Consider the following 25,942-nt stretch of genomic DNA (forward strand, 5'->3'; position numbering starts at 1 on the left):
CCAGTCGGCTGAAGCTGTCACCCCCCTGGGGATATCTGCAACCACCAGCCCCTCTCCTGCTATCAACATACAATGGACTGACGCCAGTTGCTGGGAGGGTTGCCCCTTTCTTTTTGTGGTGGCAGTTTAGGGTGGTCTAGAGATGGGCCCAGCAGCCCAGGGCCCAGGAGTCAAGGCGCAGCCGTGTGAGGACCCCTCCTGGCCCACCGCCCTACCAACCCTGAGCTGTCTCCTTTGATAACTGGCTCAGGACAAGCTAAGAGTAAGCAGCCATAACCACACAGTGGCAGGCCTGGTTTAATAAACTCTCACTGCAGCCAGTACTGGCTCAGAACCGGTCCCTGTGATCTCATTCAACCCCACGGCAATCCTGTTGTGGATTCTGAATGCACTCCATTGTTCAGGAGGGGAACGTGAGGCTGAGAGGCCAAGTCCTCAACTCTGAGCAGCACTGGGGGGCCCGGACACCCCCATCCCGAGTTCATCCACGGCCCTCATGGGACCCCTTCTCTGTTCCAGCTCCCCACCCCCATCTGCCCTGCACCTTTCTCCCCTTCGCCATCTCATGGGATGGTGGGGGGGTGAGGGGAGGGGAGGGTGGCGGTGTGGTCAGGAGGTGGGAGGTGAAGGGAGGGTGGTGGGGTGGTCAGGAGGGAAGGGGAGGGTGGCGGGGTGGTCTGGAGGGGAGGGGAGGGTGGTGGTGTACTCAGGAGAGGAGGGGAGGGTGGTGGGGTGGTCAGGAGGTGGGAGGGGAGGGGAGGGTGCTCCAGGAGCTGCTGCTTTTCCTCTGTCCCTCCTGGGGAGTTGCAGGAAGGGAGACCGGGCTCTTATTCACACCAGGTCTGGCCTCAGGGTAGGAGCTGGGCCTCCTGAAAGACTTGAGGCGGGGGCAGCCCCATCACTAGGGGAGAGGTCCTGGGGAGGCATTCAGTCTTCACTGTTCCCTCCCCTGCCTTAAACTTTTCTCCTTCTAGAACTTTGATCTCTAGGTCTGAGTCCTGAAAACCAAGGTTTGCCCAACCCACCCCATCCTAGACTCAGCATTTCCCAGGCACTCTCGAGCATCCTAAATTGCATCCAGCCTGGACAGGACCGAGGGTGGCTAATACCAGTCCTGTCACCGGAGGGTCAGGAGCAGCACGCTTGGGGCAGACATGAAGCAGCCACCAAGTCAGGCCCCTCTGTAACGCTGGGGGAGAGACCTCGCCGGGCCCCTGAGCCCAGTGGGGGTCATCGTTGAGTATCCACAGCTCCTGGCCCCCTGGTGTGCCCCTCCCCACACCTTCCCTGCCCTGAGGAGCTCCTGAGGGTGGGGTGTATCCCTGAGCCCTGCCTCGTGGGGTTCTCCACCCTACACACAGCATGCACTGGACACAGCAGGGTGGGGACTCTGGACTGGGGCTGGGAGCTGCCCAGCTGCCCAGCTGCCCAGATTCTTCTGAGGGGAAGAATCTGCCTCAGCTGGGAGTTGCTCTCCCATCTTGGCATTTCCAGGGGCCCTTCCTACGTGATGGGGGGAGCCCTGGCATCCCCAGCCGCTCTCTCCCTTCCATGGGAAAAGAGGAGGGAGGAGAGGAAAGCCGTATTAATAAAAGAATAGGATACTGCACTAACCCCACAGCATGTGCGGCTCAGAATAGCAATGCGCCTTCTCAAGGCAAACAGAACTCCCCAGGTGTTAATGCAAATTCACTCCAGTTAAGATGAAAGAGGGCTGTTTCCCCCTTTGCTGGTTAATATGAAGGACTTAATAGATTCAGCCTCAGGAACTCAGGAACGCGGGCTGGGAGCGGAAGGCTGGGGGGTGAGGAGGGGGAAGGATGCAGGCATGGGCAAAGAAGGGAAGTCCCATGGGTTTCGGGGCAGAGCAACTGTCACAGCAGGCCCGGCTGACGCTGCGGCTCCTGCTGCCTCCCTCCACCCCCCGGGGCTGACAGGCGCTGGGCCTGGTTGCTCAGGAGGAAAGCCCAGAGTGGCCATGCCAACCCCCGTGCTGGCGCCTGCTGCCTTTCACTTGAGCTGGGAGGCTGGCAGCACGGTGGCCCCTCCCGAATTTGTGCCAGAGGATCGTGGGGCCAAGAGAAAGGAGGGGTGTGGTGGGAGCTCTAACACAGGCCCAAGGCTGGGGTCCCTCCCAGGCACCTGGTTCCACTCCGGCTCCTGGCCGTGGCCGTAGCCATAGCCACTCCTGCGGGATCCTGGGCCAGTCACTCCTGTTTTGGCTCCTTGGAAGGTGAAGCTGGCTTGACAGGGCCTTGGGGGACCTCGGGGGACCAGTCTGTGGAGTTGGAACCTAAGGGGGCCTCAAGTTCTGCTGGTCCAAACCTGACCTTCTATAGCTAAGGCATGGAAGCCCAGACAGTGGAAGGGACTTACTCAAGGCCACACAGCCACAGGCGGAGAGCTGCAGGGGATCAGAGCCCACAGCCAGCTGGCCTGAAGTGCAGACTGGACCCTTAAGCTGCCCTCTGCTGGGACAGACAGGGCCCCATCCTCCCAGAGTGGAGCTCCTCTCCAGCTCCGGGCTCCAGGCTAAGCTGTTCATCCCAGAGCACTTGACTTTCTCAGATATATTCCCTGGGAATTATCCTCTGCTGAAAATCCCCAGGGCCCGAGCAGGGCCCCTGCTGGGGAGGGTGGAGACACCATGCGCAGCTCGCCACAGCAGGGATGTGCCAGGGGTCCTGGGGAGGCGCTGCCTGGCTCAGCTGGGGATAAAGGGAGACTTCAGGGAGATCCGGGGAGGGCCAGCCTGAGGCTGGGCTGTCCCTGTCGGTCCACTCCACTCGTCCAAATTTAACTCCTCTCTCTCTCTCAGGGTGAACGGCACAGCAGGTGCCTACCTGGGGCACCTCAGCAGCCTTCTTTGCTTTGTTTACCGACTTAATTCCTTCGATCAAAGGCTGCCCCTTTCTCCCTGAGCAGGCAGACGGGGAATGGCATTATTTATATTAGAAATGGGCAAGGCTCCACGGGACTTCTTCCCTATGCCTGATAAAAGAAAATCAGGTCACTACCGTGCCTCCCTGGCATCTGCAGTCGGCTTTTCACAGCCCAGGTACTCACAGGCCCAGGGAAGAGCTCGTGTGCACACTGTGACCCACCTGGTTCTCTCCCACCCTGAGCCTCCAGTCAATTATTGACCTGAGCAGGAGTATTAATGGGACAAAATAAGAGCATCCCTCGCAGGCAGCTCCAGCCCGGAGTTATCTATCATTTCCCGGGCTTTGCAGCTGGCACTGGGCAAACATGGGCTCGGACAAACAGGGCAGCTGCAGGCTCATTAAGCTCGGGTGCAGGTGGAGGGGATGGAGGCCACAGGGGAGCCGTGAGTGGGCCTGATCCCTCTGAGCTGTGACATCCCCTGAGGCACTATGGTTCTTTTCTCTGCTTCCTCCTGCCCTGTGCCCCTAAAAGAAGTATTCAGAAAAAAAGCCACTGTGTACAGAGTATGGAGTGGTGATGCCCATCTAGGCAAGGTGCTTAGAGCTTTCTGGGCATTCATAATCTCCACAAAACCCTATAAAATTCCCATTTTACAGATGAAGAAACTGCAGTGCCCAATAGGCTGGGCAATTTACCTAGGCTCACATGGCTGGTCAGTGGCGGAGCAGGAACCCAGGTTTGTCTGTTCGGAGGCAGGGAGGGGCTCTTAGCCTCTCAGCTGTGTCCAGCTCCCCCTGCCGCTAGTGGTAGATATTTCACCTTTCTTCAGGCCGGCTGTGTCTATTACTTGTAAGTAACGTTAACACTGCGACAGATCCACACCCCTTTTCTTAGAAACCTGAGCACTTTTTGTTCCTGTTCTTCACCTTATCCTGACAACATTCCCCGGGTACCCAGAGGCCTGTCAGCTGTCTTCACAGGGGGTGGAAGGTCTGGCCCTTGTGGGGAAGGAAGAGCCAGGTGCCCTCCACCTCTGCCCTGGGCGAGTGTGGCTTATGGGAGATGCGAGGTGCCTCTGGCTGCTCTGACTGCGGAGCCCTTCAGGAGAAGTCTTGATTTCAGCTCAGAGGCAAAATGCCAGGTGCTATTCTGGGGCCACCACCTTGGTGAGAAATGACCATCAAGTGGAAACCAGGAGAGGACATGGCCCCAGCTCAAGTCCTTGCTGGGCAGATTAATGGCCCCTGTAATTTTCCCCGGGTGCTCCTGCCACGGCGCAGAGGTCCAGAGCCATCTCTCTGGAAGAGCAAGCTGTGGTCTCCCTACCGGAGCTGGGCTGCGGCTGCAGGATCCTGCCGTAATGCAGTAACGACAGGCTGCCAGGGAGCCCCGCACGGCCTGGCCGGGGAGGGGGAGAGGAGCCCTTGGCCTCTCTCTGCCGGAGATGAGGCTGCCTGGGCTGTCTGAAAGGGAGACGGAGAACATGCGGGTGCCTGACTTTCTCTTCCCCAGACGGCTAAGAAATTGGATTAGATACAGTCACAGCAGTCTTCTCGCCAATACCTTTCCCCCCAGAGTTTTGCTGCCAACTCTTCATTATATGTGGGTGGCTCCTTATCCTCTCTGCCACATGAAGGCTTCTGGGGTAGGCAGCCCTGGGGAACAGCTGCCGGGTACTCCCCACTCAGACGAAGACCAAAGGCAAAGAATGAAGTGCTAGCAGGGAGGCCAGAATGAGCCACTTGGGGCTCCAATGGGACTGGCAGCAAATGCCACAGTGAAGCACTGAGGTCTGGCCCCCCGCTTTGCATTTACAGCAGGGTCACCACAGACTAGAAAAAACAGCAAAGAATTCAACTGATCTCGATACCAAAATACCATTAGAATCAGTCATTGGAACTCTGGTGTTACTAATTCTAACTACTTAATGGGGACCTCTGATCTCAGTGAGGTCACATTTACTATTTTGGTGGGGGGTGAGTCGGGTTGTCTTTAATGTAAAGGTTAGGTGAAAATATTGCCTGAACGGCTTTAAATGACCAATATTTTCAAAGTGCTTTCTTTGGCTTAGACTACATAGGAAATCAAACTGCTTCCAATTACTAAAAATAACAATCTACATTTGAGAAATGAGTTTATATTATTCATCTAATAAAAAGTCTAGGCTGGGCATGGTGTCTCATGCCTGTAATCCCAGCACTTTGGGAGGCTGAGGTGGGTGGATCATAGGGTCAGGAGATTGAGACCATCCTGGCTAATACAGTGAAACCTCGTTTCTACTAAAAATACAAAAAAATTAGCCGGGCATGGTGGTGGGTGCCTGTAGTCCCAGCTACTCGGGAGGCTGAAGCAGGAGAATGGCGTGAAGCCGGGAAGCGGAGCTTGCAGTGAGCAGAGATCGCACCACTGCACTCCAGCCTGGGCAACAGAGTGAGATGCCGTCTCAAGAAAAAAAAAAAAAAGTCTAATTAGTTACCCTTTTTTTTTTTTTTTTGAGACAGTCTCGCTACGTTACCCAGGCTGGAGTGCAGTGGCATGATCTTGGCTCACTACAGCCTCACGCTCCCAGGTTCAAGTGATCCTCCTACCTCAGCCTCCCAAAAAGCTGGGCCTATAGGTGCAGCTACCACACCTGGCTAATTTTTAAATTTTTTGTAGACATGGGGTCTCTCTATGTGGCCCAGGTTGACCAATTCTATATATTCAAAGCTAACAACAAATTGTTAAAACTTTTCATATTCTTGCTGGGCATGGTGGCTCACGCCTGTAATCCCAGCACTTTGGGAGGCCGAGGCGGCCAGATTGCTTGAGGTCAGGAGTTTGAGACTAGCCTGGCCAACATGGTAAAACTCCGTCTCTACTAAAAATACAAAAAAATTAGCTGGGCGTGGTGGCAGGCGCCTGTAATCTCAGCTACTTGGGAGGCTGAGGCAGGAGAATCACTTGAACTGGGGAGGCAGAGGTTGTAGTGACCTGAGATCAGGCCACTACACTCCAGCCTGGGTGACGCAGTGAGACTCCGTCTCAAAAAAAACAAACAAAACAAACAAATAAAAAACTTTTTCATATTCTTTAGTTTATTCACTTCAAACATCCTTCTAAAAAAAACACAGTTATGCATAACTGCAACATTTTGGGAAGATCTCGTGTATTCCAATAGGCTGTTTTCCTCACTGGCTTGTACAATGAAAACCTGAAGTATGTCCTGACAAGTGTGTCGAGTGGGTCCCTTAGAAGTCCTGGCAGCCACACTGTGCTGTCTGAATCTCCGACTGGGGCTGCAGTGCTTTGGGACAGTTATCCTATAGAAGTTTTGGTCTTAATAAAGGACTTTTGTTGCTTAAGAAAACAGAAGCAAAACCAAAACCATAAGCTCTGCAGTGGTGCTTTCCAACTTCAAGTGCAAATGTCGCATAGCCCTGACAGTGGCTGTGCCTCATTTACTCTGCAGACAGCGCCTGGGCCCCAGGGGCTCTGCATGCACCCCCAGAGCCCGGAATGCCGAAAGCAGAAATGTCTGCAAGGATCACCCAGTCCAGCTCCCTAGTTTTCTGGTCTGAAATCACAGATGGGCAGGGACCACAGAGAGGAAATGGAGGTGCTGGGACGCCATGCAGGGCCCTTGCCGCCACCCCAAGTGCCCCCAGGAAGAGTGAGGGAGTTCTCCAGCAAAGGTGTCAATAGGGGTGTTGTGGAAGGAGGTGATTCTTTTGCCACCAAAGACAAGGGGCCAGAGGTGAAGGCCCAAGCAGTCAGGGACAGCAGCGGGCTCGTTTCTCCACAAAACCACAAGACGGCCCCACCACCCAGCCACATTCTTGACGCCTCAATGGCCTGAGCAACAGGCAAACTGAGGAAGCCCAAGGCAAGTATTTTCCAGCTTAGAATTTTTATTAAAACAATCATTTAAATTACAATAGTTCCCCAGAATAGAAAATAGCCTTCCATGGTCTGGCCCTGACAGGAGGCAGGACTGGGGCCCTACAGGAAGAAGTGACGTCTGACATCTTTGCAAATGGATGGCGCTTCCCTGAAAGCCCTGGAGGGGCTGGCTTGGGCCCAGGGTCACTGGGCCAGGCTGTCTCCCTGCCAAGGCTGCTCCCTCCAGGGGCGGCGAGGCCCCACCCTGTCAGTGAGGAACACTTAGACACTGCAGCTGGTTGTCAGTCTCTGGGCTCTTGAAAAAAAAAAGAGAGGGAAAGAGAGAAACCTGTCCCTAAAATTACAAGACACAGCCACTCATGAAGTGTTATGTAATGCCACAGGGTGCTGTCTAGCAGGGCCTGGCAGGTACATGAATAACAGGGTGGACAACACAGGTCGGGGGGACTGCTGTGGCTGAGGTGGGGCCTCGATCAGGATGAACGAAGCCGTCTGTGCCGCACAGCTGTACACGGCTACCAGCCAACAGGGCAGCTTCATGGACATCATGAGCTGGGCAGTGACCTCATGAATGATCCCGGTGCCGTGGGGCTTCTGCCTAGGCAGAAGCGCTCATAATGAAATCACCGTGGCCAGGACGCTGCTCTGTGGGCTTGAGACTTCCTTACTTGACAAGCTCCCAGGCCCTAAAACATTTGCTTAAAAAGGACACAGTCTGGCCGAGTGCGGTGGCTCAAGCCTGTAATCCTAGCACTTTGGGAGGCCGAGGCGGGCGGATCACCTGAGGTTGGGAGTTTGAGACCAGCCTGACCAACATGGAGAAATCCCATCTCTACGAAAAATACAAAATTAGCCAGACGTGGAGGTGCGTACCTGTAATCCCAGCTACTCGAGAGGCTGAGGCAGGAGAATCACTTGAATCTGGGAGGTGGAGGTTGTGGTGAGCTAAGATCGTGCCATTGCACTCCAGCCAGGGCAACAAGAGCAAAAACTCTGTCTCAAAAAAAAAAAAAAGATGCAGTCATCCCAGCCACAGGAACCAGTCTCTGAAAACAAGGCATCTCTTTCATTCTTTCTCCTGCTGCTGGGGCTTGGGACGCTCCTGAGGCCCATCCTCCTCTCCACCTTCTCCATCTGTGGGGAGGCACCTCGGATTCCTGCCTCAAGGAGGGGGAAGTGCTCCTGGCTGAGCAAGGTCCTACAGTCCCCAGCCTGCTCCCTGGAGCCCCAGGTGCTTCTGCCACAGCTCAAACACCAGCCAGCTCCCTTGAGGCCGCATGGCTTGGCACTTCTCAGACTTCAGAAGTACACACGGCAGTTAAAGAAGGAAACAAAGCCCAACAGTGTTTTTATAAACCACCATATGCTCCCGCCTGTAGCCATTGTTAAAGAACAAATTTACAGGTCAGGAGGAAAGTAACTCCCGGTGGAAATCCAGGGATGGGCTTGAAGACTGAGAAGAGGCCAGGCATGGTGGCTCACGCCTATAATCTCAGAACTTTGGGAAGCCGGGGCGGGCGGATCACCTGAGGTCAGGAATTCCAGACCAGTCTGGCTAACATGGCGAAAACCCGTCTCTACTAAAAATACAAAAATTAGACAGGTGTGGTGGCACACGCCTGTAATGCCAGCTACTCGTGAGGCTGAGGCAGGAGAATCTCTTGTACCTGGGAGACGGAGGTTGCAGTGAGCTGAGACTGCGCCACTGCACTCCAGCCTGGGCGACAGAGAAAGACTCCATCTCAAAAAACAAACAGAAACGGAAAAAAAAAAAACAAAAAACTGAGGAGACAGAGCCAGACCTCACTTTACAAACGCCTGAAGCTTCTGTTCCTAGCTGGGCCAGACTAGGAGAAGCCACAGGGCCACAGCATCCACACTTGCGCTCTAGGTCTGCAGTCCCACCCTGCAGACCCTAAGTGGCTGTGCGGCACCCAGGGCTGGTTTCCTTGGGGCAAGGTGGCCCAAGCAGGTGCTGAGCAGCCCGACCCCGTTAGGTCAGCCTGATAGTGGGAAGAAGACAGGATCTCTGTGAGCCGCTCAGTTTCTCAAAACCAGACGGAATTGCCAGAGACCACCTCTGCTCTCCAAAAATCTCAAGGCCCCCATAGCCTCCAGTTACTAAGCATCTTTTATCTGATTAAGACAAATCACCTGCTTTGCATAACAGCCAAACTGGAAGGATCTCAAGGGCCCTGGATGGCCACAGCAACATCAGTCATGGAGAAATGAAAGGGCAAGAAGGGGCAGGGTGTGGTGGCTCACACCTGTAAGCCCAGGTTTGAGTTTTGAGACCAGCCTAGCTAACATGGCAAAACCCCGTCTCTACTAACAATACAAAACATTAGCCAAGTGTGGTGGTGCATGCCTGTAGTCCCAGCTACTTGGGAGGCTGAGGCAGGAGAATTGCTTGAACTCAGGAGGTGGAGGTTGCAGTGAGCCGAGATTACGCCACCACACTCCAACCTGGGTGATAGAGCGAGACTCCATCTCAGAAAAAAAGAAAGAAAGAAAGGGCAAGAAGGTGGCCCCAGCCCAGGGAGTGAGCCGTGGGGTGGTTCTGTGGCCCTCTGCTGCCTGGCATGGAGGTGGGTCCTGTGACAGCCTAGGTGAGTGCCACCTGTGGGTGGACACCTGCATCAGGCCTGTGCTGGGAGGGGCACAAATGGCCCTTGCTGGCCCCCAGGGAATAGAAAATTCAGGGTCCGAAGAGGGACAAGGGCAACAACAAAGTGAGGCCTGGGTACAACAGTGGGTTGGGAAGTGGCCTGTGGCCACTGGCACGTGGCCAGGAGGGAAGGTAAAGCAGAGGGGCCGTGCAGACTGGGCCGGTGGAGCTCGGAGTCTGGGTCAGCGAGAAGCAGCACCTGCAGAGCCACAGGGCTTATGGATCCCTGGTCATAGGCGGGTTACGGGTGCTGACTACAGTATGACCAGGGAGTGCCCGAGCCCCACACAGGCAGGGGTGTCTATGGGCTTTGGGCAATGGGGAAGATGTGAGTGGCTCCTGCCTGCCTCTCGGACCCTGGTCTAGTGTGGCCGGAGGGGGACAGAGAGTGCCCTGTACCATCAGTTCCTGCACGGCACTACCCAGCCCCTCGGCTGGCAGTCAGCCTGCATCACAGCTTCTGCCTAAAGTCTCTGCCTAGCCACAGCTGCCCTGCCTATTCCCCACCAGCTGCCAGCCAGAGCGCCGCCTTGGGGTGCCTGGCGGGGACCCAGCCCTTGCTCATCACGAGCTCTGGGCGGGCTCCCTAAAGATGAGAAGCCGGCAGGCATGCTGGGCCTGGGATCCGCTGGGCTGGGCTGCTTCGCTGCATGACAGTTCCTCACCCGTGGGGGAATGAATGTTCCGGAACCCTGGGCAGGGTGGGGATGCTGGCACTGGCCTCTCAGGGCTTCAGTATCTCACTCCCCACAATGACTTCCCAGGCTGGGCAGTGGAGGTCAGCTCTGGAGTGCAAGACACACACACACCAGGGTGCCGTGGACGAAGGGAGTCAGGAATCCCACATTAGACAAAGGAAGACAAATACTTCTTAAAACAAAGACTCAGGTCAGAGAACTAGAATCCCATGAGAGAAATCTCTACAGGGTCGTAGTTCAAGGCAATTGCACATAAGAGGGGCTGGGCTCTTCACTCAGCTGGGGAAAGTTCTGGAGCTCCCACGGAAACCCCCAGCCAGCTCCCTATGGATGGCTCTCTTGGTATCTGGTCCATCCCGCGGTCCCAGGAGCAGGAGAAGTGGCAGGTCCTGGGGTGGCTGGGTCACCTGCTAGAGCTCTTCAAAGAAGGCCACTCGAGACTTGGTGCTCTGCAAGGTGAGCTGTAAGAAAGCAGAGAAGAATTTGAGAGGGCCCGAGACCTCTGCTCTGTCACACAGGGTCCTGTCCTGCCACTTGGACTCACCTCAAAGGTGGTTGGGAGCGAAAGGGAGGCCTGTTCAAATAGATGCTCAAGAAGTTGGTGGTCAGTCCCAAATAAGCGGCCAGATTTGCCCAATAATTCAAATTAGGAGGTGACAAATAAGGACGTGCAAAGGGAAGGCTGGTGGGCAGAGGCACACCATCAGGAAAAAGCCGTCAGCATTGCCTCTTGACAGAGGACCAGAGATCCCTGGCTATTTTAATAGATTCTCACATTCCCATCTACCAAGGTCCCTGAGCCACCTCTGTGGTGTGCTGTCTGCGGGGCTTGGCAGGGTGAGCATCTTAGTCCTCGTGCCCTGGCAACATGATTGCGGTAAGGTGACGTGGCCTCGGGCAAGGCAGGCCTGTGGCAGATGAGGAAGAGTTTACCCATTCTACTTCTGGTTTCCCAGGTGGTCCCGAAGCAAACTTACGCATGACCTGGCAGCTGAGAAGGGGTTTCTCTCCACGAGCTGGAGGCAACGCCTTTCTCACTGTGGCTGGTGTAGGCAGGGAGGGATGGTGCATGTGGGCGGCATTCTGCCCAGCAAATGTAAAGGACAGTCAGGGAGATGTGGAAGGGGATGGGGTGGATCAGGGACTGAGCTCTTGGCATGGTGAAGTTTGCAATCTCCTAAGCCCCTGACTCTGGGCCACTTCCCAGCATCTCCCTGGACAGAAGCATCTGGAGCCAGCACTCTCCCTATTCCCTGCTCTCTGCTGACTCCTGAAATCAATGCCTTGGATGTGACTGTGTTCCATTTCCAGCTCCGGGACTTCCCACAAGAGTGCAGGGGTGGAGGGCAGGGAGTCCGTACCATTCATCTTCATATCCCCCAAATATCTGGCTTAGTGCTGTGTGCCGATCAGGAGTTCAAACAATGTTTGTTAAGAGACCAGGACATAGGCCGGGCGCGGTGGCTCAAGCCTGTAATCCCAGTACTTTGGGAGGCCGAGGCGGGTGGATCACAAAGTCAGGAGATCGAGACCATCCTGGCTAACATGGTGAAACCCCGTCTCTACTAAAAAAAAAAAATACAAAAAACTAGCCGGGCGTGGTGGCAGGCGCCTGTAGTCCCAGCTACTCGGAGGCTGAGGCAGGAGAATGGCGTAAACCCGGGAGGCGGAGCTTGCAGTGAGCCGAGATCGGGCCACTGCACTCCAGCCTGGGTGACAAAGCGAGACTCCGTCTCAAAAAAAAAAAAAAAAAAAAAAAAAAGAGAGACCAGGACATGGGCTATGACGAAAACTAAACTGAGGTGCGCAGGAGAGGCAAGAGCTCCACACGGGGCTGAGAAGGTCTGAGAGCTCACTCTCTGCCATCACCAGCTCACTGTGGACACCCTTGACCTCTCTGAGCCTCCTTTCTCTGGAGGTTGCCATGGGGCAGGCAAGATGGTCTGGCCCATTCTCTCGACCCCTCGAGTCTGCATGTGAAGAGTCCTCAGTACTATCGGCGGCTCCATAAAGGGCAAGGGAGGGAAATTCCAAACCGACCACTTCACCATCAGAAGACAGCACTAGTGTGCTCAGAATGAGACAGCTTGAGAGCGACTCTTTAAATCCTGCCAAATCTTTTGGCCTTGAAGTTCCCGACTAACAAGCGGAATGTGGGGAGGCAGCTCAGCTGCTTTCTTCAGCAGAACCAATTTCAGAGTCCTTTGTAAAGCCTGGTTCTGATGGGAATGGAGAGCCCTTTTTTGCCTAAATGGAACTCCCTCTAGAAGGGAGCTGTGTCAGGATGGGCTTCTCCCTAAATGTAATCGGGAGGAGAAGGGCCAGGAGTTATGTGCCCTGTGATAATGGGAATCAGAATGGTCACTGGGGAAAAAAGGAGGAAGAGCTTTAGCTGCCAGATAACTACTGGGGCAAAAATGGGAGAGGGTTTAAATGAAAGCATGTGAGCCCAGTGTCTCCGCTCAGGTTTCTGAAAAGAACAGCCACTTTGAGTCAGACACAGGCACAGTCAGCCGCCTGGGCCACTGACCAGCTGTGTGGCCCTGGGCAGGTCATTTGCTCCCCTCTGGCCTCAGTTCCTCACTGTGAATCGGGCGTGACGGCAGCCCCTTCCTCATGGGGTGACAGGCAGAGGAATTGGGAACCGTGTGTGATGTGCTCAGCACTGCGCCTGGCGCATGGTGGGAATTCGACAGCTGTTATTGCTAATAGCAGCATCACGCTTCTCCCCTCCCCAGCCCTGGCTCCTCTCCTTCCAGCGGGGAGCAGGATGCTCGTTAAGAAGGGGTGCAGGCAACAGCAAGGTCATGTATGGCACTGGCCTCCACGCCTACCAGGCGGGCCAAGTGATGCCCCATGAAGCCTGGCCACTTCCCCAGGCAGGGAGCCCAGGTTGTGGGGGACTTGAGAGGCTCCTGCCCATTTGTGCAATGTTGGCTCCAAGAATTCCTGGATCCTCCACCAGAGAAGCATGCTGGCTGTCCCCTCGAGGTGCCAGGGGAGGGTTCTGGCAGTGCCAGCAGCACCAGATTCCAGTGACTCAAGCATGTGCTTATTAGGATGCAGCGTGCTCTCGGGTGGGTGGGCTGCTTCCTGAGCCCCACCCCAGCTGCACTGCAGCACCTCAGCCCCACCTCTTATTTTGCAAGAGCAGGAGCCTCGCCTCAGCCACAAGTAAAGGTAGAGAGGGACATCAGTCTGCGCACACAGAAGTAGGAAGGCACCACAGCCACTGGGCAGGACAGAGAGCTGCAGTCTTCCAGAAGGCACTGAAGTGGTCAGAGGGAAAGGCAGACCCACCAGCTGGAGGCAGCCATGACCTGGCTGCACTGGTCAGCAAGGGCTGCTGCCCGAGGGCCCTGGGAGCCTTTGGCCACTGCTGCTTGCTCCTCAGACAGACCTGGCTGCTGCCACCCCACCCTTTACCCTCACTGTGCAGTTACTATGGGTTTCAGTCCCCACAGGAACCCCGGAGTCAGAATTTACTGCACAGTGCTCCTCCCTCCTGCTGGAGTGGCCCTCCCAGCCACCCCCATGGCTCTGCTTCCACCTCGGCAGTATCCTTTATCTCAGACACCAGGATGCCCTCCTCCAAGCAGGTAAGGAAGGCAGGCAGTGAGACGAGGAGAGCCCTTGGCTTTCTTTCCTGCAGGTAGAGGCTCAGGGGAGCCATTTGCCCTCAGGCAGGAGTTTTTCTACAGAGAGCTTGGGAAGCCTCCCTGCCGGGCACACAAACAGCTCTGCCACCTGCACGCCCTGCCTGGGCACTGTCTCGCCCCTCCAGTGGGCAGGCTCTTCACCTGTGGATCTTTCACCATATGCTGCTTCTAGAAAGCTCACTGGCTGTCACATTTACAGTACACCCACAGGCAGGAAGTATTCATAAAGGAAAAGGCAAAAGCTCAGAAGAAATGGCAAAAAGCTAGCCCTTCGTAAAATAAACTCTGCCTCCGAGTCTTCTTTTTAAACACATGAAAACCAGCGAACAAGTTTCCTGGTTCCCCTGCAATGCTCTCATACCCTAAGGTGTGCGGGCCCACCAGTGTTAGGTACATCTTCCTGCTCAGCAACCGGCCTGGGTCCCTCTACACTGCCCAGCAACACCTGCTTGCTAGAGCCAGAAGAGGCCTCCCACGAAGGCCTTCACCTTGCCCTATGATGCACTGTGAGTTGAGCACTGAAGCCACTCTGATGAGTCCCATCCCCACCCTGAATTCCAAACAAAAATGCCCATGCTCCCTTTGGCAGTCCAGCAACAGCCCACCCCTCGCCCATCCTTGCCTGCCTGGAGAGTGGAGTCCCCCACGAGGGCGGGGAATTCCTCGCATGCACAATGAGTATCTTGAAGGTTATCCAGAGAGAAGAGGTCTCCAAATTTCAGCAAGTAACAAAGCAGAAGCACCTCAGGGTGTACAACCAGGGTCTCCAAGACAGTGGCTGCACCAGTCTGGGACCTGCCAAGTCTGGTCAACTGCCTTTGAATCCTTCTGAAGACAAGTGGGCCAAGCTCTGGTGAATGTGACCAGTGACATCTGCCATGCACTGTCCTTCAGAACTCTCACTGAATCTAGACGAGGTCCAACCATGGGAGTCCCGCAGCAGGGCCCTGCTCCCTGGGCAGGCTATAAACCCAAGGGCCCTGCTCAGAATCTCCAACCCAAAGCACTCCTGCCAGTTCCCTGAAGATGCCTACAAGAACATGAAGCCTCCGCACCAGGCATGGGCTGACCCGCTGCTCTCCTCCAGCTGTCTCTTCACATCTGATTAGAATTAGCCGTGTGAATAACACAGGAGGAATTAAGTTCTCTCTAGACTGAACCGGCTGCTCAAGTCTGTCACTAATCCAATTCCATTCTGAGGAGACGAACTTCCTTTTCTTTCTCTGGGGCGGATCTCTGAGGCTTTATTGCTATCTGACTGTTCATCTTCACATCCCCACTCTGATCCACTTGTTGGCGCCTGGCTTTTCCTTCCTGCCCAACATCGAGACTCAGCCCCTCAGCCCTGGCAGAGTCCCTTTCCCCCTGCCCACTTGTCCATAAAACTGCCAGCTGTTTGTGACAGCCAGCAGGCTGCGAGAGGGCAGGGGAGAACTTAGGAGAGTTCCATTCTGGCAGAGCTGGGCCTCCTTACACTCCCCAAATTGTGTGTGGTGTGACAAAAACAGGCACATTCACCCGCTCTAAACAAGTTCAGATTCAGGAGACACATCTGTCTACTTAAAACGACAGAGGAGGCTGGCTAAAAGAACCTGGTACCCGGCTGGCACTCTCTAACCCAGGCATGCAATCTGCATCTTCAACTGTTCCTCCTCACTGCTACCTGAGGATTTTGGGTGGCCCATTAAGGTACTCCTGAGAAATGGCCCCAGGGTCTGGAGAAAGCAAGCCTGGAAGGCACCTGGGACAAACATTCCCCTGCTGCCCTGCCAGCAGCAGAAGGCTTCCAGCTACAAAACCTCCGCCAGCATCGTTCCTGAGAGTGCCCCCTGCTGGAAAACCACAGTACGAGGCGCACAGCCAACTCTCCTTCCAGCTCTCCTCTAAAAGTCCTTTTGGGGGATCGTTTCCCAAAGTGATGGGAGGGTAACTAAATGTATTCCGGCACGGAGCCTGCAGCAGCAAGCCTGCTTGATTAAGAATGAATTACACTTTCATCAGCACAGAGAGAAAATTGATTCACAAGGCTGCATTGTGATCATCTTGTTCCTAAAGCAAAGGAAGGTGGGGGGAGACACAGAGCCACTTCGGCTATCAGTGGTGAGAGAAAGGAAGCTGTACAATTAAGCTGGGGAACAAAACTAATCAGAGCACCAGGATTCCTTCAGCTCGTCTCTGGGGGCCTTGCCTCAATCCACTCATCCCAAGGGAGGAGAAAAGAAGGCAGGAGGGGACCATCTCATTCATTTTAAACAATAAGACTCACAGCGCTGAACCCATTTTAGATACTAACCTAATAACTCCAGGTGCTGGGTCTCTGCTTGTCCCATAAAAATGCAGTGCAATTGAAATGTGAGCCCTAAAATCATGTTATACTTCCTCTCCACTACTACATATTGAAAACGAAGGAGTGGGGGAGGGTGTAGACACAAAAGGACGTGCAGATCCTCTGGCACGCGGATCCATGGGGAGAAAGCAGAGTCAGAGCAGAAAGGTGACAGCTGAATCCAGTAGCAGCAAATTCCAAAAGAATCTTTGGTTTGGGGTGTGGGAAACCTTCCCCCTTCCAAATGAGCCAAGAGGAAGGGCCAGTGAAGGGGGATGGCTGTACTAAGTGGTCAGATCAAGATTTTCTTTTTCTTTTTCTTTTTTTTGAGACGGAGTCTCACTCTGTTGCCAGGCTGTACTGCAGTGGTGCGATCTCGGCTCACTGCAACCTCTGCCTCCCAGGTTCAAGCAATTCTCCTGTCTCAGCCTCCTGAGTAGCTGGGACTACAGGCGCGTGCCACCACGCCCAGCTAATTTTTGTATTTTTAGTAGAAACGGGGTTTCACCATGTTGGCCAGGATGGTCTTGATCTCTTGACCTCGTGATCCGCCCGCCTCGGCCTCCCAAAGTGCTGGGATTACAGGCATGAGCCACCACATCCCAGATCAAGCCTTTCTGCAGTCTTGCTAGGGACAGTTTGCACCCAAATGCCATCTAGTGATGTGCACAGTGGGAGCACTATCCATACACTTATCCTACACAGAGCTGGAATGAAAGGCCAAGTCCACCCCAATGAACAAATCCAATGTGGTATTAGCGACTTTATCTGCTCTCAAGAGAAATCTGCCACTGAATACCCAAGGGGCCTTTTTTGTGTATTAATCCCTGAGGGACCCAAAGCAGCAGAAGCTGCCTGGAAACCTGTCTGCCTGCTTTGCAGGCTGCCCTGTGGCGCCGGGGGGGCCCTCCGCTGCTCCTCCGTTCCTTCCCCTGACAAATGGCCTAATGGGCCTGATTCACCTTACTGGGCAGGTGGCGGCTATCTACTGAGTGATCTGAGCAAGAGCCTTAGGAAAAAGGTCCAGATAGACTGATGTCATTTTTAAATTGCCAACATCAAAAGAGAAATCACGGCAAGGATCATGAGAACAGAACGGCAAGGATCATGAGAACAGAACCTCGGGCTCGAAGAATGAGTTTGCATCCGGCTCTTCCCTCCCACTGTTGCAGCAACAAATCCGGTGCGGAGGAGAGCTGCACTGAAACATATCTTTAGTGCCCAGGGGCCAAACGGGATGTTTTACTGCATCAAATAAGGCCTGGTAATATCCTCAGGCACTTCCAAATGGTCGTAAAATACCTAGGCAGGCAAAGCAGGTTTGTAGGCTCTTCAACACCTCCCAAAGAATAACTGCTTGACCAGGTAAAGTCTCTTAACCAAAAAGAGGATTGGCTTGTAGACTTTTGGAAAAGAGGCTGATAGTTCTTCTATCTAGAGCTACCAGAAACAAGCAAGAAAACTAAGCTCTCAACAGTTACGAGAAACCAGGAACTCAGTGTGTGAGAGTGGTAGGAGTGGCCTTCAGGGATGAGCTCAAGGTGTCCCAGCCGGGAGGAGCACTAAGAACAGCCCACAGTTCCTAAAGCCTTCCCTGGGCTTCCACAGAGCCAGGAAGTGGAGAGGAAGAATTCGGACGGCCTCTGCAATTTCTTCGCAGTGTGCTACGCCCACATCTGGTGCTGCTACTGCTCCCTGTTAATGCTTGCTACCCACCCCACTCCCCACTCCTTTTTCTTTCCTTCCCCCTCTCACCCCTGCCTTGCTCCAGCAACAAGAAAGGAAAGGTTCGGGGCTGGCGAGCCAGTATGCTACCTTTTATGTCAAGGCCAAGGATGCTCTACCCATACAACACCCAGTTCCTAGAGCAAGCAGAGCCATTCGGCCCAATGGGGTCATAAGGAGGGTTGGCTATATTAACTACCTATTAAACTTAAGTAATTTAGCAGCCATCTTCAGGGCTGGCAGTGCAGACCAGAGGTCGCCAGGGAGGCTCTAGCCACTTGTTTTAATTGTGGGAGACGCCTTTCCCGCATATGCAATCTCTCTCTGTGATTTATCACTTCCCTGGGTGTTTTTTTAACTGTTCTACTTCACTTCACCGGCTCTGCAACTCCAAGGGGAGCCCGCACAAATTGAAGATGACATTGGACTTTTATGTCTTCCTGATCCAAGAGAAGCTGCTGGCGCTTGAGATAAATGTCAAGGCTCCTCTTCTTCCTGTTCCTCCATCAGTGGAAACCACAGCTGGACCTTGACGGTTCAAACCATTTACTAATGAAATAAGCTTTCTAAGCTCCACCACCCCCATGATTTCTCATCCATCAATTTCCTTGGAAATCCTGTGCTCCCTGGGAGACCACAGGCACAAAAGTGATGACTTTGTTTGCTGACACTCAGACCAGCTCAGGATCGGGAGACTGAAACCCCTCTTTTGAGAAAGGATGAAAGAAAGACCCTGAATGTATATATTCCAAGACTGCATTTTACCTTCAAGGTGTGGTGGTACAGTTATGCCACACCAAGCCACCACTCCCATCATCAGCACTGTGGCTCTGAAGGCACAAAAGTCAGGCTCAAGGCACCCTGTGTCCCCCAACCCCAGCCTGACTGCCAGACTCATTCCCCTCACTTGGAAGGCTCAGATGCCAGGACACGTGTCGCTCCCACTGAGAATGAAACAACTCCAGGTTCCCTAGGGTGGCTTCTGATCGCTAGCACTGCTCTGACTCAGATGCAAATGCCAAACTAGTTGTACTGATCATCAATTGGGAAAAATGGAAATATAGGAAGTTAAGATTAGCAAGAGGAGAAAAATATATCCTTGCAAACCCAAGTCAAATATTACAAGGAACCAGTGAAGTTAATTATGGCTATTTATTTATTTATTTATTTTTGAGACAGAGTCTTGCTCTTGTTGCCCAGGCTGGAGTGCAATGGCATGATCTTGGCTCACCGCAACCTCCACCTCCCAGGTTCAAGCGATTCTCCTGCCTCCGCCTCCCAAGTAGCTGGGTTTACAGGCATGCGCCACCACACCCGGCAAATTTTGTATTTTGGGTAGAGATGGGGTTTCTCCATGTTGGTCAGGATGGTCTCGAACTCCCAACCTCAGGTGATTCACCTGCCTCGGCCTCCCAAAGTGCTGGGATTATAGGTGTGAGCCACTGTGCCTGGCCAATTATGGCTTTTTAAAAGTTTTTACTTCCAGCCACGTAGCAATTAATACAATGAATGAAGATGCGCAGCACAAGCTGTGTACCTAGATTTGGCGGTGTGGCCCACATGCTGTCCTTCGCCCTTTGCTGCAGGATCACAAGCAGATTTTCCCTTTTCAGAGTTTTAACCCCTTACTGAGCTCTGACTGTGCACTGAGTGTTTCATGCACATTCTCTCATTTATCCCTCACAACAGTCCTGGGGGCAAAGACTATTTTTATTCACCTTTTGAAGGTGAGGACACTGTGCCTTGAGAGAGTAAGAATTCATCCTTTTTTATGGCTGCATGTATACACATGTAACAAGCCTGCACGTTGTGCACATGTATCCTAGAACTTAAAGTATAATTAAAAAAAAAGAGAGCGCACGAGCGAGCATAAGAATTATAGAAGGCCGGGCGCGGTGGCTCACACCTGTAATCCTAGCACTTTGGGAGGCCGAGGCAGGCAGATCACAAGGTCAGGAGATCGAGACCATGGTGAAACTCTGTCTCTACTAAAAATAGAAAAAATTAGCCGGGCGCAGGGGCGGGCGCCTGTAGTCCCAGCTACTCGGGAGGCTGAGGCAGGAGAATGGCATGAACCCGGGAGGCGGAGCTTGCAGTGAGCCGAGATTGTGCCACTGCACTCCAGCCTAGGCGACAGAGCGAGACTCCGTCTCAAAAAAAAAAAAAAAAAAGAATTATAGAAAAAGGAAGTGGCAGAGAAGTAGGAACCTCGGTTAATCCGACTGGATAGCCGCTCAGCATTCCTGAGGAAATGTGGTAACCCTTCATAACCTAAGGGCAAACTCCTTGAATTAGCTTCAATGTTACACAGCCCCCATGGGTACTGCTGAAATCACACAGCAGACTCTGAGACCTCTCAGTGAGGCAGAAGAGTACTGAAACCGAGGACAAACACAATGGCCGGGCGAGATGGCTCATGTGTGTAATCCCAGCATTTTGGGAGGCTGTGGCGGGAAGATCCACTTGAGCTTAGGAGTTCGAGACCAGCCTGGACAACATGGCGAAACCCATCTTTACAAAAATAAAAATTAAAAAATCAGTCAAGCGTAGTGGCAAATGCCTGTAGTCCCAGCTACTTGGGAGGCTGAGGTGAGAGGATCGCTTGAGCCCAGGAGGTTGAGGCTGTCACCAATGTGGGTGACAGAGTGAGATCCTGTCTCAACAAAACAAAACAAACAAAAAACCTCATTAAAAACAAAAGAGGGCCGGGCGCGGTGGCTCAAGCCTGTAATCCCAGCACTTTGGGAGGCCGAGACGGGCGGATCACTAGGTCAGGAGATCGAGACCATCCTGGCTAACACGGTGAAACCCCGTCTCTACTAAAAAATACAAAAAACTAGCCGGGCGACGTGGCGGGCGCCTGTAGTCCCAGCTACTCGGGAGGCTGAGGCCGGAGAATGGCGTAAACCCGGGAGGCGGAGCTTGCAGTGAGCTGAGATCCGGCCACTGCACTCCAGCCCGGGGACAGAGCGAGACTCCGTCTCAAAAAAAAAAAAAAAAAAAACAAAAGAGGCCAGGCACGGTGGCTCACTTTTATAATCCCAGCACTCTGGGAGGCAGAGTTGGGCAGATCGGTTGAGCTCAGGAGTTCAAGACCGGCCTGGGCAACATGGTGAAACCCCATCTCTACAAAAAATACAAAAATTAGTAGTCTCAGCTACTTGGGAGGCTGAGGCAGGAGGATCACTTGAGCCTGGGAGGTGGAGGTTGCAGTGAGCCAAGAACGTACCAGCCTGGGTGACAGAGGGAGATCGTGTCTCAAAACAAAATAAAACTAATATCAATGCAGGCTGGTTTGATCCCAGATTAGTGAGCTTTTGGACACTGGAAACTGTTCCATTCACTACCAGCTTTTGCATCTCATCCCCAGGCATTCTAGATGGAGTTCTGCCCTTGACATCTAGGTATTCCCACATCCAAGCCTAAAGCAGCACTTCTCTTCAGCTAGGCTTGTGCCAGCCAGACTGCAGCATGCACCACCCCAGAGCCACCCTAGTGCAGGCATGTGGCTGCTCATCAGTCCCGGTCACTGACCACAGGGACTGCCAAAGTCTAGAAAATGGAACGTGCACTGAACTTCATGTGCAGCAAAATTTAGTAGTGCAGCACTATTTAATCTAGTGATGCTGAGAGAACGCTTGTCATATTAAACATCAAGTCCATGCTTTTATTAACCCTTGATTAACCCGAGTGTTTGATTAACTGCCTGGCAGCCTGCTTTAAAAACAAGTTCACATCAAGACATTAAAATGAATGAATAAATAAATGCATCCATGTATGTCCTAGGAGCAGTGCAAATTTAACTAAAAATGAAACTTCTTTTGTCTGCAGTAAAAGCTCAGTGTGAAATGACAGTCAGAATCAGGACCCTGAAGAATTTCAGCACTCTGCATCATTATAGAAGGAAGAAAGAAGAAATCACATTCGGGCTGAGCAGCACCTTCCCATGGAGGGAACACCTGGCAGCACTGGGTGAAATGCAGCGGGGTTTTCTGCTTGTCCTCGTGGTTACAAAAAGTTCAGTAAACCAAGGTGGGTCCACCTGGCTGCTCTGGGTGCTGTGAGCTGGCCTGCCCATGACAACGCTGGCCATAACTGCCCTGCTCAGAGCACGGACTGTTCTGTATCAGGGTATCAATGCCAACATGGGTATGAAAGCTGAAGAAACAGGAGCCCGCTAAATGAAAGTGTCACATACAAAACAGGGTTCATGTCATGGATTCTTGGAACCACTGATGGCTCAAGTGTACCTTTTAATAAGATCTATCAGGGACTTTAACAGCTGACCTCTCTTGATGGGATAACGACCACAAGTAGGATCTATCTTATGCCAGACCTCTTTTTGGTAGGAAGGTTCCAATTAGCTTATTCTACTCTATGAGCAGAAACTGCGGGGAAGACTCCAATGGACACATCCTACGCTGCTGTCGGGTGGTGTGGAGCTTGTTGGCATGGGTACTACTGGGGATTAGGTGAGAAGTAGAGGCAGGATGTCATTTTATTATTGGGCAAAATACATTCTCTCTACTGCCTAGGCATGCTGGAATAATAACGAACTGTTGCAGGAGAAAAGCAGCAAACATTCAGTTAATTCATTCAGCAACCAGTGACCGCTCCTCTCCGGGGTGCCATGACTGTACTGTTCCAATGTGAGTTCACTCTGACCACATCTCTGCTCAGCCTGTGGAGTGGAAGCTGAAGCAGAGGCGGCTGAGCACGGACGAACAGGCAGTCCACTCCCCGTGGACTCACAAATCAGACCCCTGTGCTCTGGGTTTGCTTTATTTGAAAGGAAAAGGGCTGTGTACAGAAAGGGAAAGCTCTAAAGGAAAATGAGCCAGCACAGGCAACCCCTTCGCCCCACGACCAGAAGCTGCCAGGAGTGACCACGGGTCTTGAGAGGCTGTCACCGCGTAAAAGGTCTTGATCTCGAGTTACAGACATCAGTCTCAAAAGTGCCCAGATTGACCCCATTTCCATGCTAGGAGTATGCCACCAAGACAAAGGACTTATAGACACACCTGACTGGACAAGAAGCCATAACCTTCCCCAGCCCAACAATGACACGAGATGGGAAGAACGGCCGGTCCTACAGCCCCATGACATGCTCTTCGGAACGAGGCAGTCTTCTGGGGCCCTGGAGGCTGGTCTGGCTCCACAGGGCGGGTGCCTGCTTTTAGACTCAAAGCATGCTGCGGCCAGTACCCAGGCACCACCTGCCCTCGTAAGGGCTCAGTGTGGCCTGAGGACAGAGACAGGCAAGCTCATGCACGGGTTAGTATCACAGAGGGCAGTGCCATCACCACAGAGAGAATACCTGGGAACAACCTACTTTGAGGGCTCAAATGCAGATAGGTCTTCTGCCTTGGGCTTGAGGCTAAACCAGCAAAATAAAATGAAGAAAAACAAAAACATACCCTGTGATATCAACAATGCCATAAGTGCTATCTGCAAAATGCTTGGATAGGCCTGAAATCGTGACGAGTGATCTTGTTTGTTTTAACGGCTTGGAACGGGGTCTCTCCAGCTTTCACACTGCAGGTTTCTGTGGCTGAAGGCCCCCCTGCTCATTGCAGCCGCAGTGGAAATGGTGAGACTGTTCCGGGGACCCAGATGACAAGGCTGGGGGTAAGGGGTGAGATGGGGTGTCTAAGGCAGTTCATTTAAGGGCTGACTGGCTCACTGGCTCAGTCATTGTTTTACCTCTTTCCTTAATGGCTGAGGCCTCCCTTGAACTTCTCTTTACTATTTAATAATTTTGTTTTGGAAGGGAAGCCTGGTAAATTACAGAAGCCAGAGAAAAGAAGAATGTGGAATGTGGAAATGCCTTTCCTTCTAGGTTGCACTATTAAAAGGAATTCTCTACCCAGTGCCAGTTCTGACTGGAGTCGAGAGGTAAAAGTCAGGGCTGCCTGCTGTATCCAGTAACGATGGCAGGTAGAAACAGATCCCCTGGAGTTTTCAGATACAGCTTAACCACTAAAAACAGAGACAGTCCGTAAAACTGGAAGCCCATTTTAAAGACTGAGGTAAAGAGTAAAAAATTAACTGCATCAGTATCACCTAAAGTCAATGGACAGTTTTATCTTTTTGTTTGTTTGTTTGTTTTTGAGACAGTCTCACTGTGTCTCCCAGACTGGAGTGCAGTCACACAATCTCGGCTCACTGCCAGCTCCACCTCCCAGGTTCACGCCATTCTCCTGCCTCAGCCTCCCGAGTAGCTGGGACTACAGGCACCCGCCACCACGCCTGGCTAATTTTTTTGTATTTTTAGTAGAAGCGGAGTTCCACTGTGTTAGCCAGGATGGTCTCGATCTCCTGACCTCGTGATCCACCCGCCTCGGCCTCCCAAAGTGCTGGGATTACAGGCGTGAGCCACCACGCCCAGCCCAGTTTTATCTTAATAACACCTATTTTATAGGTGTTAACCTGATCCTGGGCTATCAGTTAAGCAGAGCATTATTTGGCAAGAGAGGACCCTTCTGCTTGGCCCAAATGGGCTGATAATTAGTATGAAATTTAGCTTCTGAAACTCAACAATGCTGAAAGCTCAAAATACCAATAGAGAAAGATATGAAACCATTTGCAACATAATAAAGTCTTCTCTTTCAAAACAAAGAGGTTCTCTCCTAGACACTTCCTTTTAAGTATGAAAAAAGTTAAAAATTCAGTTTGGTTTTATAGTCCTTGCCACTTAAAGACACAACAAGACTAGAGGGAAAGTGCATTCTCAATAGCCTCCATTTCATTCTGCTTTCTCATAAAGTAAGGCAGCTCCCTGGGCATAACACCCCTTGGCTTAAAAGGGCTTTATGCTTTACTGCTAAATGATGAATCAAAACCCCTGTGTAACAGGAGTTCATTATGTCAGAGCTTTTAACACAAGCTCAACTGCCATCCAGCCAATGGGTTCCTAGTCACTGGCAGATTACATTCCCTTTCTGGCATAAGTTTAAAAATTTCCTCAACTAAGTACATACAAAAGATGCTAACAGTCTAGTGACTTGGCTACTGAGAAAACCAGATGCCAACCTCATATTTCATTAATGATGGTCCTGATCAGCAAAATACAAGAAAGAGACCCTGGGTACCTTTTTAATGGTATTGTGCTTGCTGCTGCCACCCCTGTCGGAGTTCTCATTGTGCAGAATATCCAGAGCCGTCTCCCTCTCTTTCAGTTTCAAGGCCTCGATTTCTGTCTTGAGTTCATTGAGCTGCTCCTGCAGATGCTTGCTCTTTTCCATGTATTCCACTCTGCCGGCAAGAGGGTATCATGCATCAGGGCTTGGGCGACAGTGAGATACGGCTCAGGTGCTCTGTGGCCCACAAGCTGCTTGGTGCAGGATCTAGGGTTTGAGGCCTGAGGTTCACATCTTTACTTGGCCACTCACAGGCCGTGGAGCTTAGGCTGGTCACTTAAGTGCTATGAATGTTTCCTCATCATTAAAATTGGGATAATGATCACAGGGCCGTGGTCAGGATTAAATTTTTAAAAAGTGGAGGCTAGGCATGGTGGCTCCACCTGTAATCCCAGTACTTTGGGTGGCTGAGGCAGGAGGATTGCTTGAGCCCAGGAGTTGGAGACCAGCTTGGGAAACATAGCGAGATCCTGCCTCTATTAAAAAAAAAGAAGAAGAAGAAGAAGAAAAAGAAAAAGAAAGAGTAGAAAAGTCCTTGGTAAATTCTCATAGGGGGCTCTACAAATACTAGCTGTCACAGACAGCTTTTCGTTCTGCACCAAAAAAAAAAAAAAAATACATGAAACAAGCTTCCTGGGAACCCAGAACAATCTCCTTGTCTCAACCCTTCTTGGAGCAGTAATTCAAGTAAACTCATTTTTTTTGATAGGATCTTGCTATGCTCCCCAGGCTGGCTTTGAACCCCTGGCCTCAAAGTGCTGGGATTACAGGCACAAGCCACAGCGCCCAGCTTCACGTGATCTCTTTTGATAGGCCACATCCACAGTCCCACTTGTTCTGAGACTTCATCTAAAGATGACAGAAGCTCACTCAGAAGCTCACCCAACGCAAGGAAGAAAAGATCCCTACCCTCACCTGAGAACAGACACACTGAGTGACAGCATCTATGATGGTGAAAG

The 25,942-nt window shown here is 52.3% G+C and overlaps 1 protein-coding gene across 30 annotated transcripts in view; it reads right to left on the reverse strand.

Moving 5' to 3' along the window:
* Positions 1–6,758: 6,758 nt before the first annotated feature.
* Positions 6,759–25,942, reverse strand: part of NF2 (NF2, moesin-ezrin-radixin like (MERLIN) tumor suppressor) — a 100,798-nt gene continuing 81,614 nt past the window's right edge. For 7 of the 30 annotated variants that reach the window (XM_077948790.1, XM_077948785.1, XM_077948783.1 and 4 more), the window contains 3 exons: positions 24,936–25,098; positions 23,177–23,221; positions 6,759–10,595 (listed from right to left, as the gene is read on the reverse strand). In XM_077948790.1, coding sequence (XP_077804916.1) covers positions 23,186–23,221; positions 24,936–25,098 — 199 coding nt within the window. In that variant the 3' untranslated portion in view covers positions 6,759–10,595; positions 23,177–23,185. 30 annotated transcript variants of the gene reach the window in all.

The sequence above is a fragment of the Macaca mulatta genome, chromosome 10, assembly GCF_049350105.2.
Source record: "Macaca mulatta isolate MMU2019108-1 chromosome 10, T2T-MMU8v2.0, whole genome shotgun sequence".
NCBI lineage: Eukaryota > Metazoa > Chordata > Mammalia > Primates > Cercopithecidae > Macaca > Macaca mulatta.